The following is a 12,246-nucleotide window of genomic DNA, read 5'->3' on the forward strand; positions in this document are numbered from 1 at the left end:
ACTAAACTACTGTAAAATCAACTAACCCTCCAGGTCTTCGTGGCATTTCTTGAAAAAAGAATGCATAGAAAACAAATGATCTCTGTTAAACAGATAGACTACCACATTCTGGTGTAACACTTCTGGAAGACCAACGTGTTTTCTGAGTATAAAAACTTCAATTAATGTGAAAAACATAGTGGCACTTGTGAATATCTTTTTATTAATTGTCTGTAGCAAGTACCTATTTGGTAAGTAACAACAGTCAGTGTGATTTATAGTACCTGCCACATAGCCAATTAGTATATCAATGCCCAAAACTTTCCATTGTCTACAATTTGTCTGAAACTGATGAAACACATCCATTTTTCTAAGGTACCAAAGAACCAAGAACACAGATGTATCAATGAAGACATGGATATGAAAAATATCGTATTGATTGTATGGACTCCTCTGTGACCAAATGATGAAATGCTCCCTCAAATTGGAGTATAAGGCACAAATTCCATTTGCCAGGTTAAATTCTGAGCGAGAGATTTTTATATGGCAATAGAACAGTAGGACTGACCTTCCCTTTCCAAACCTAAATTGAACGCAATGTCCAAATGTCTCAAAACTATGACTAATAAAAGAAATCTGGCCCTGGATATTCTGTTATATGAGTTCCTGTGTCAGTTCTGCAGACAGCATTATTACTAATCAAATACTTGTCATTTTTTCAACTGACCCATATCCCTTCTTTGATTACACAAAGACAGCCACCTTCAGGCTGTGCAAAAGCTGATCAGAGGACTCTGGGCAGTAAAACTGTATTGAGACTCAAGTGCTCTCTGGGCATTAAAATTGCATATGCAGACAACTCTAGCATTTAATCAATGTCACAAAGTGCTGAATATATTCTTGTAAGCTTTCTCCATCTGTCTGAAGCTGTGCAAGACTTCTTTCATCTACTGAATAAGCAACACATTCCTTCAGTGGAAACTTAAGTTGGGACCTGAAGGAGACAAATTTGCAGTATACGCCCTTACACAGCTCAGGTTAGTGCCAATGGGCATCTCTGTACAAGTGGGCAGACAATGAGCGATGGTGGCAAAGCGAGTGAATTAGGGAGTACTTTTCCTGTATCATTTCTCTCCCATTCTTTCACATGTCCCAGTTCTGCCAGAGGAAAGGTGGAGGGAGCAACAGATATCTGGAGCGCCGGGCTACAACACTGGTTTGGTGCTTCTGAAGGTTGGGGCGGAGGGGGCTGTTGCTTTTCAACTAGAAGTATCTGTTTATAAAGCTACAATCATCTAACTAAAACTAACCAAATGAAAATTTTGACAGACAACATTAAGGTGCACAATCAGCTGCCAGATAAAGAAAGTATTTTTTGACCCAGGTCTATTCTTAAATGTAGGCTCGTATTCAAGGGCAGAATTTCCTCTGCCTTATTTAAGCCTCGAGGTTACAGTGACTTTACCATGTGCTTTGGGTTTATAAAGTCCTGAAGTTAGCATAAAGCTCACTGAATGTCCAGGAACAATATCTTCTTCTCTCACTGGGAAAACAACACCATCCACCAGTTTCACTGCCATTACAAATTCTCCATCCAAATAGCTGACCAGTTTGTATGGGCCCTTTCCCAGAGCTGTTGAGAAAAAAGAAAAATCAGAACTATCCTTCATGTCAAGTGTCACAAATGCTTGAGCTCTAAATATTATGATACAGCACATAAATAAAAACACAACTCTCCACTCTGAAAATAGCTCTAGGTGCCATGCACTAAACTATAATGACAACCAAAACAAAGCCAAATTCTTTTAGAAAATATCTGTTCTGAAAACTGCCAAAATACCTAGTTTCAATTTTCAAGATTCATGATTAGCTTCTCCTTTTCCTCTGTCTCATGCACTTTGGTTTCATAGACACTTTATTAAAGTTAGCTGACTCCTCAGTTACTTGATTTAGAAGTAAATAATGTTCTACAGACCACCCTGGGATCCCTCTAAATTGTTTATTTTATGGTTGAACTGATTATACACTTCTTACTATTCTTTAAAACCTATTTTATTAGGGTCCAAAGCATGAGGCATTTTTCAGAAGTTTGTTGTCATCACGTATCGAAGAACTCCTTGAACAGTACAGATACAAACGTAACCACTGGGAAGTGAGACAGGAAGAAATCAGCACCATAAGCAAAAGAATGGTCATATTTTACCTTTAAGTAAAAAAAGCCAAAAGTATATGAAGTTATCATTTCACAAAACTTACAATGTCACACCTCCTCACTTAGTTCCCATTTCATTGCAGAAAAGTATTTTAAAGTTTATTTTTAAATGTTATTTGAAATTATTTTTGTAAACTTCTCTGTTAAAACCAGGCATTGTAGACGACACTTGAGCAATTCAACTCACTACCATTTTACCCACAAGCCAGGACATGGCAAGCATACATCTAAGGTAGAAGTGTCCCAGAACTTCTCAGCTGATAGTAGCAGTAATACCATTGACCCTTAAAATCTGTTCCAACGGGTTAAAAGTTTGGACTGCAATTTGCAGCCTGCCCTCATATTCTGTTTCTCCCTAATCTTAAAATTTATTAAGAGTTTTGAAATCCTAAGGAAGCTGCACTACAACCAGAGTTTTAGATTCTAATGGCATAAATAGGTGGCCAGTTAGGACACAAGCCCATGCCTAGCTAAACATGTACAGTGATACCTGGTTACCTTCAGTGCAGGCAGCTGAAAAACATTTTAAAAATTACTTAAAACATCTGGTGTTCTGGAAATGTTATTATTCGTTTAAGTGTCATATCTCAGGCCCATCCAAAACTTGAGAAACCACAGCTACCAACTGAGAATTTTCCCTTACAAAAGACAAAAGGCTTCTGCTCCTGCTTCTAGTAGGACTGGAACTATTTCACTCTGACGAAGTTACATAGAGAAAACCTCTCTCTGGTCTAAGACAGTTTCTTAACCTTCCTCCAAAACGAAGTAATTCCAGGGAATGCTACTATATTTGAGGTAGAGAAGAAAATCTTCAGCATAGAGATTATTTTCCCCCCATTGGCAGCTCTAAAACATCTTATGTTAATACTGATGAGCTCTGTCAGTGAGAATTCAGTAACAAGTAAAACTAATAACATACTTCAAAAGTATATGTTATCTAACTTCACTTCACTACTATCACAGATGTTAGAGGCACTGCACTTTCAATCTGTTACAACTGCAGTAAGATTATCTAGTATTAGACTGTATTTCATTTATAAAACAAAACAAACCAAAAAGGAAATGTAAAACTGCAATCACCTCTTACATTCAACTGGCCTTTATTTAAATTAATTTAAAGGCTTAAATAGTGATTTAGATAAAATTCCACTGCATTAGCAATTTGACCCCACTCAAAATCCTCTCAGCAGTCGGTATGTCAGAAAATGTAAATTTCTTGGCCATACCGTTTGGGCCTGACACATTGTGCAAATCTCTTCTAATTTAAACTCAGTCCCTCTCCAAGATCTTTTTGGGGGTGAGCTGCTGCAATACGTCTAACAGAAGACCAAAATATCACAAACCATCTGGATAAACAGGCTTCTACACGAGCTTGATAAAAAGAGTTATAGAATAAATAGCAGGAGTCCTGACCATTTCTCACATCAGGCTGGCTTGCAGTGCTTGTATGCATACCACGTCTAACTTTGCAGACACTCGCAATATAACTTTAAAATAATCTGAATATGGGTTCCAGTGTTAACACAGCAGTACAGCATCCAGTGCAGATTCAAGGTTTACTCTAGCACCTTGTACAAGTTTCGCACCTCTCTCTGAGAGCCATTCTAATGCAGCGGCAATGCTTGTTGCTCAGGAACTTAAAGCTAGGTCAGACATAGCTAAATGGAGAGTTATTCCCCATTTGGGCACAAAAAGTTGAAATATCTTAATAGCTAGCTCCCTCTGGAGGCTGCACAGGAAATCACCGTTGGTTTAATAGACCCACTGGGTAGAGTTTTGAACTGCAGTATGCCTTAAGCAAGCAGTGCCACTAGTACTATTGGGTTGAATAGTCTATTCATTACTTAATGATTTAATTGTTTAATCATGATCTGTAAGTGCAAAGAAAATGAGCTAAACATGTATTTTTGGGAAAGTCCAGGAATAAAAAAAGGTTATGAAATTAAAATCCTTTGAAAAAGCAAAATAAACCAGTAAAACAGAATCTTGGCTATTTAAATAATATAACCATTCGCAACTGTTTTCATTAACACAATTATTTTTATACAAAGTACTAAGACTTATATAAAGAAACGGAAGATTCTATTGCCATTTTATCAGCTTGTTTAGGACTTACCTTTGTTGAAATATTCACAATCATAAGCTAAAAAATAGAAAGAAAAGAAATGCAGTTGCAGGCATTCTGCAGATAAACAGGTTTTCTATTACCCTTTACAATTAAGAGGTAAGCCAAATGCTTGGCCAAGTTAGATCTAAAAAAATTATTGCCAAATATTTACTTTATTGCTTTAAATAAAATACTAAATTAAACTACACTGATTTAAATAAACTATTATTTTCTAACAGGAAATACTAAGCTTACATACCTACAGCTGTCTTTTTGTGACCTCTAGTGGTTAAGACTAAGCTTTGCTGTCGTTCCACGCTCACATTAAAACACACATACCATTTATACAAAAAATTAGGAGTAACCCTCTCGCTCTATGGCAAATTTGCTGTGCGACTTTGAGCAAGCTGCATACTCTCTCTGTGCAACTGCAAAGTTAGAAAAATGCTTGTTTCCTTCCATTCTTTCTGTCTTGCCCATTTTTATCACATCTTTGAGGAAATGACTATCTCCTGTTAGGCATTTGCACTAGAACTCACATTTTTTTACAACTTCTAAGCATTGTTGAATAGGAATACTAAGGTAATGACAAAGTCCTGCTTAAAAACCTACTTGTTTTTCTCCAGAAGACCTTTATATTTCACACTTGCTCTGGGGACAGTAGTAAGGTAGCTAGGTTTCCTAGACCCTATTAAGAAGTGAAGTCCTCCTGAAGATGGAAATTACTTGACCTGCTAACTTTGTAACCTTGGTTTGAGGGACACGTACTGTACCCTAATATAGACTTCCCATGACTCTTCCTTTCACATCATAGGAAAAGCAATTAAAAATAAAAGAGTACCACCCACAAATATGGAAAGAAGCATGTATGTAATCCAGCTAGACCAAAACGAACACGGAGGGCAGTGAGAGGCACCCACTCTTCTTCCTACCACTGTGGCTTAGTGATTCAATTCATGGCCCCAGGTGACTTAGTGTGATTGATTTTTCAGGTCTGGGTCTCATGAATGCACACAGTGGCAGCCACTGGCAATGCTAGGTTAAGTAAACTTACGACACACTCTAGGGGACCTCCAGTCTACAGCAACTCCATGCTGGCAGCACTGATGGGCATATGCTGATACACTTGTACAGAAACACTCACAGTCACCTCCTTGGTTACAACCACATGTATCTGTCAAGCAGTTTGAGTAAAACCAGGTGACGTCAATCTGGAAATAGAAGTATCACTTGTCAAAAATATTCATATAGACACTGGCAACAATCACCTCAACAAAGCTATGACTCTTTCAAAATTTAATATGTAAGACTTTGAAGTATTAAAGATTTTAATTTAAATGTTTCCTGAAACACAAGAAAAACAATTTATTAGAACACATCATAAAATCTTGTACAGTATTTCGTAACACAATTAAGTCAATGACCCATTAAGAACATGGACACTAAGATGTTGATGTAAGCTTCTGCTTTGTATGGTTTTGTAATATTTAAACCATAATAAACTATAGAGAAGCTTATGAAATAAGAGAAACTCTCTCTAAACTGATCACAAATCAATAACTCTCAGAAGTGTTAAGAAGGTTAGATATACATAAAATGTAAGAAATAAAGTAGATGGAAACCTCTTCTTTTCCTGTAAGAGTGATTCATTCTCTTTGTATTATTAGAACAATTTCACAGGTAAAATTGTGATTATTTTGAAGTCTTAAGTGACAAAATTTCAAAGAAAACTGTCAATGCTAATTTGCTTATTGAATTGTTACACATTCTACATGGATTTACACTTGAGTAATACTTACACACTTAGGAGGAACTTAGTTGCTACCTACCTTATACAGTGGAATAAACCAACGTTACATTAATACAACTTTAACATCAGCTTCCACTTTCTTCCAAAATAATATATAGAGCAACCCTGCAAGATTCCTGGTTGTCTTCCATATGAAATCTCCTTCCTTCCTAGGAACGATTCTGACACACTCTTTAAGCCATGCACACAGTCAGTACCTGAACATCTTGGGATATGTCATTTTCTATATAAGACCTAGCTCTGGAAATCAGTCCCCCCTCATTCTCCAACTAAACCTGAGCCTGTTGACTGTCAGAACATGTTGTATGGCTCGTTTATTTCCTTAGGTGGTTGCCTGAGTGAGGAGATATACATATTTTTTTCTAGGAATGAGTTCTTCACATCTGATACTACCTACAAGAAACTGACAATTTATTTAAATATGACTGAAAAATGTGCGTGCTATGTAATACATTTGAGCAAAATAAAACAAGTGGTTATGCTTATGCAAATAGTGCTTGGGATGAAAAAAAAAGATAACACAAAGTGGGTATAATTTTGTCTGCATTAATTACAAAGGGGACTAATAGGACTACTCATATTGTAGAATGCTAAATTGGTGCCAAAGTGGCTTACTGTCTAGGTCAGCTAAGTGCAGATAGTCCTTATAGGTCCAGTTAAACATTCACATTTTAGAATAAGAATAGGTATGGGTTAGACTTTCTTCGTGTTCTCTTTTGCTGTAGTAGTCAAAATTACTATCTTATGGAAGACAAGATGAAGATTTAAAGTGATGCGAGTTGAAGGGTAAAGTTTCTCTCTAATGATATGTTCACTTTCACATCTTTCTGTACGTGACCACAACTCACCACTGGATGGCAAGCTTCAAATGCTTCACTTAACAGTATTCCACATTCCTTCTTGGCAAATGGCTCTCTAAGGGGATTCAAACTGCATGGATTTCGAATGTCAGAGCTGTCAACACACTTAACCAGAAAGCAAAATCAAGGTGAGAAACTTGTTTCATAGCCACTTTGTGTTTGAACTTGGAAAGCATAGTTTTGTTTTTTAAAAAAAGAGATGTAAAACACAAAACAAATGCATCATTTATGAAACTAAAGCCAGACTAAGATATGGAATTAAAAGGGGATGCTAATCTGCAGAAAAGGAAAAGTACACAATCTGAAGAAATGTTTAATTTGTCTGAGAGCAGCAGAAAAACACATATGTACATATAGGTCTAAACAGAGCTGCCATGCAGTCCCAATCTGCAGTCCTTACCCCTGAATAGTCTAGCTTACATAAATAACAAAGTTCACTCGGACAACATATATTAAAAGTATCAGAAATCAGATCTTTTTACTCCAACTACTAGGAAGGAACATTTCTATGAACACCACTAGACATGTGATGTTAAAAAAGTTCAATTTTTAACTTTACAGCATATGGAAAGAATATTTTTTCCTTCCATTGCTATGGTTTCACAGTTAAATATTTCCCAGCTATGAAAGATCAGCTAAACTGACAACACAATCTAAAGCTAACTCACAATTCTTCCATTACATAAAAAAATGACTACTTCACTGTTTAAACAACGTCTTCAAAAACACTTGTAGATTCAGAATATTGTACAGCATTTTTCTCTTACTCTATAGCCCTATATAGAAATAAATTTGATTATTTTCTTCTCCTTAATGGATTATAATATCTATAAGAACCATTGATATTGCCATTTGCGTTGCTGCCTGATTGATACTTCCAGGAATGAATTTCTGATTTCATTCCAGATAAATTTTATAATGTAACAGCAAAAAAATCTACTAGCAAACACGTCCTTTTTACTATGTACCTCTACAGCTGTCCAGCTGTTTCCAAAGTCTTGTGAGTTTGTTAATTCAAAATTATCTGGAGTCCTCAATTCATTTACTGTCTTCAAATCAAAATTTCCACATAATCCAGTCAATTCACCCTGGGGAAAAAAGACATATATATACACACATATAAAAAAAACATATTTCCACGTGTTACAAAACACTACCTGCCACGACTGTTTTCAAAACTTGCTTCTTAAGTTCCTGTCTCCAGTTCCTTAGTTATAAATTTGTCAGGATTTGATCCTTTTCAGCTAAATTTCAGCCAAAACAGTTCAGCTCTTTGTGATAATAAAGCTATGGGAAATATTCTATTTTGACATCAATATTATTCCCTTTCAAATAAGAATCTCCAAGCCTTTGAGAAAGGAGCTGATCCTTTGTTCAGAGAAGTGACCAGTTTGCTAGCTATGTGTTTTTCTATGCTTCAGCAAAATAACACATGCTCCAGTCATATAAGGAATGAGTACTGAAGGAGAATGTTGCCTCAAAGATATTTGTTTCTGTTGTTACAGAAGTTGGACAGTAAATAGTGAGAAAAAAAAAAGCAAATGAGAATGAATATTTTAATTGACAAGGTAGTTGAATGCTTCTTTCCTTGACTCTGCCACCGAGTTCCTACATGATTTCTGACACATTACCTATTCTCTGAATAATGATAACGTCTTACGTAAGACTTACATAAATACCTCAAAGAAATGGCAATAAAAGTGTTGACTTCCACTTACCTGCCACTGATGACCCATCTGTACATGAACTGTTGTTCTTTGATCCCAAAGAATGGTGATGTGCTCATCAGGAAAATGAACAACAGTGAAAAATCCAGCTTTCCATAACTGTATTTTTTGTAGTTTGTGTATGTAACTAGATGAGCTCTGTTCAAAATAAAACAAGGCAGCTTATAATATAAGTAATGTCTTCACAAAATGTTCACTTGACAGGAAATGAAACACCTAAACAAAATGAACGACACGGTTCTCAGACAGAAGTCCAAAAACTGACAGAAGGCCACACAGGGATAAATACTTAAACAAAAGTGGTCTGGATTTTGATTGTGAACTGTGTTGTATTTTTATGATTTTCCTATTTTAAAGAGTGATTTTATATAAAATTTACAGGATGGGTAACGGCCACTGGAGTGAAGATTAAAATGTAATGGTTCATATGCCAGGTAAAAAATTAGTCTTAAGGTTCCTGGTTATGATTTTCACTTAGTTATACATCACTGCATTCAGAAGGTCTTAGCCACATGCTTTTTTTGAATATAGATAGGTATAAAGATGCATGGAGCATCTTCTTGAAATAAGGAATTGTCTAAATATGTCCAGAGATGGCCATCTTATTTACATAAGCATTCTTCTCTCCACCCCATAACAATCAGATTCCAAATTATTTGTAGCATGTACTAAGATGTCTGGTTTACTTACACAATACCTCATAAAAAAAGACACAACTTCCTTAGTATAGTCAGTCTATAAATTGTAAATAATACTATTTATACTAAAATTACTAAATACACTAAATATTTACAGCAATAGAGTTTGCAGTTTGGCCAAAACAAAAATGAAATTAAGGTTGCGGAGGATATACGAGGGACTGCAAATTATTTTTTACAGCTGTATAGGAATATTCCTCATATACATTCCAGACCAGACTAAACTCTTAGTTCTAGTGGAATTAATAGCAAAACTTCCACTGACTTAAAAATACCTGGATTCTTCCTAAGACTCTAAACAGGAATTAAGTCTAAACAAAAGAATTATGATCATCTCATCTAACATTTTCGTGAAATATAAACAAGATTTTGTTTAAGGTTTCCATTGACCAATCCAGACATGATCAGCATTCACAGTAAAGATATTTATGCCTCTGCTACTTAAGTGGCACAGTAAGTTTTTGCTAACGAAAGGAAAAAACACCCAGAGAAGTACATATGCTACCTTTTGATCAGTATTAAAGACTGAAACTTACTGGATTTCCAGTTTCATCATCAAATACTAAAAAAGATTTTCCAATATTAATGAAAATGTTTTTTCTGCAAATGATTCCAGTATTAAAGCAGTTAATATTCTCTATAATAATAGAAAAACTGGTTGAAGAAATACCCTGAAGAAACAAAAGAAATGCACACTTTTAAATATAATATAAATATGTACATTGTTACATAGTCCAATTAGCAGAAACTTCAGTGTATAATTATTATGTTAAGTATGAATCAAAGTCTAAGCAACATCAAAGCTTAAAAAACAGTATGTAGAATTCAAAATGTACAGATAGGAAATAAGTAGAAGGACAGTTTTTAACAGGTAGTTTTTAAATCCAGTTTTACAGAGGCTTTACAAAAAAAGTCTCACCTTAACTAGGTAAACCTTACAAGTTCCAACAAAGTCAAATGTTAGTCCATCAAACGTTCTGTAATGCCGATCCCCATATGCAGTACACATTGATGGGCAAGGATGGAAGCTGCATTGAAATGATCCATGCTGGCAAATGCTGAAAAACGTATGACCAATAACGGTAATTTCAACTGTAACCATGGACAAATGATTACAGCTATTGCACTAAGAAGCAAAAAAACAGGCAAGTATGACGACTGTGGACGGAAACATTTTGAAATGTTAACTGGAAGCAGCATATATAAATTGATTCTCTGAAAAAAACACATACATATTGAACTCACACAGTCTGTGTTTCTTCCTGTTAGAATTTATAGGTTCCAGAATATATAGACACCAAAAGGGCATTTCTTTTGTTGAAACAAGAAAACAAAAAATGCCACCCGAAGTAATACAATTTATTCTCCAGTAACTCATATCAATAATGTGCCGCAAGGATAAAGCTTTCTTTTTCAGCTTCTCACAGAACATTTGTTTCTATATGAGCTCAATCTTAGAATCAACAAGCAATGTGTCCTATTACTACAGTCTTTATTCACTCTCTGCTTGAACGACAATTTCACAGAAGTGCAAAGGAAAAATTTCAGTAGCACTATTTTGGTGCTTAGGTTCCTTAAAATAACCGTGTTTTGGGTTGTTGGGCTTTCCTCCCGCCCCCCCCCCCCCCCCCCCCCCCGATGCCTCGGTATCACCATCCCCAAACCCTAGCCTAACAGTTTAGGGGCTTCCAGAATAGTTCAATTCTGTCTATAGCCACCTCAAGCATCAAAATTCTTTCATCACAGATACGCTAAGTGACTGTTCAGACCTTTCTGAATTACCTTTGCTTTGTAACTGCCCAACAGCAAGGCTTTGCAGCACCGAATACTATATCTCTTTCTGCATTACCCTCTTGCAATCCAAATAACATTTTCAAAAGTGACATAAGATTTATAAATAATGGATAGAATTTCATTTCCTATATCCACAAGTCATTTTTAAAATGTTATTTTTTATGTTTCTAAATCACCTGGACACTTAAAAACTTCCCTTGATAAAGACAGCAGAGCTGGTGCCCTGGTATAGCTTTGCTACAGGTATGTTTTATAAATATAGGTTAAACTAAATACAACGTGTGATATAATTTTGGCACATATCTAACTTTATTTTCAAAAATATTGAATTTTCAATTTCCTGATTAAATGAATGCTTCACATTTTACAACTAAAGTATTAATCTGACTTACGGAAGTATTGATAAGTGTATATTGGCATCTCATACGCTGAAGCACCAAGCAGTATGAAGTTTTTGTCCGTATAACTTTTCCCTTTCTGTTCATATTGCTATCATATATCACAGGGTCAGAACACCACTGTTTTCAAAAGAGCAGCAATTGTCTAGAAAATCTAGGCAGCTCCAATTACTAGCAGCACCATACTTTCTTCTGTTCCCTTACCATGTAACTTGCACCAACCTGGAGTCATTTTCCAGATTTTCCAAGACTCCGCTTATCCCATCATTGATTTGACCCCACTGCTTGTGTTTTGTATAACTACATATATAAATACACTAAGCACATAGCTAAAATAAGTTAAAAGTACGAAAAAAAGTGAAAAGTGTTTGCTGTACCAAAGCACAAGCAGATGGCAGTAGGAGTCACCCAGATAACTCTAGTCACCTCAAAGCAGTACCTAAGGCAAGAATCTAATCAAGCCGATGGAGGGAGAGGCAAATGGAAGAAATTATATCTGGACTGAAAGAGTAAGTGCTGTTTCCCATGCTCTCTGTGAGACATTAAGTTTTAGTTTTACTCTTGGCCTATTCAAATTCTCCTCCACATGCTGATCTGTTAAAGGTTTGTGCAGAAACATTTCTGAACATGTAAAGAATAGGGAGCTCCTTTGCATACTTTC

The 12,246-nt window shown here is 35.8% G+C and overlaps 1 protein-coding gene across 1 annotated transcript in view; it reads right to left on the reverse strand.

The window, feature by feature from the left end:
- OTOG (otogelin) overlaps positions 1-12,246 on the reverse strand; it is a 104,333-nt gene that overhangs the window by 42,557 nt on the left and 49,530 nt on the right. The window contains exons 25-32 of the mRNA XM_075163088.1: positions 10,313-10,451; positions 9,930-10,064; positions 8,687-8,833; positions 7,937-8,056; positions 6,957-7,073; positions 5,353-5,509; positions 4,308-4,334; positions 1,445-1,612 (exon numbers count right to left, since the gene is read on the reverse strand). Coding sequence (XP_075019189.1) covers positions 1,445-1,612; positions 4,308-4,334; positions 5,353-5,509; positions 6,957-7,073; positions 7,937-8,056; positions 8,687-8,833; positions 9,930-10,064; positions 10,313-10,451 — 1,010 coding nt within the window. The remainder of the gene's footprint in view (positions 1-1,444; positions 1,613-4,307; positions 4,335-5,352; positions 5,510-6,956; positions 7,074-7,936; positions 8,057-8,686; positions 8,834-9,929; positions 10,065-10,312; positions 10,452-12,246) is intronic.

This window comes from Calonectris borealis, chromosome 14 (genome assembly GCF_964195595.1).
Source record: "Calonectris borealis chromosome 14, bCalBor7.hap1.2, whole genome shotgun sequence".
Taxonomy (NCBI): domain Eukaryota; kingdom Metazoa; phylum Chordata; class Aves; order Procellariiformes; family Procellariidae; genus Calonectris; species Calonectris borealis.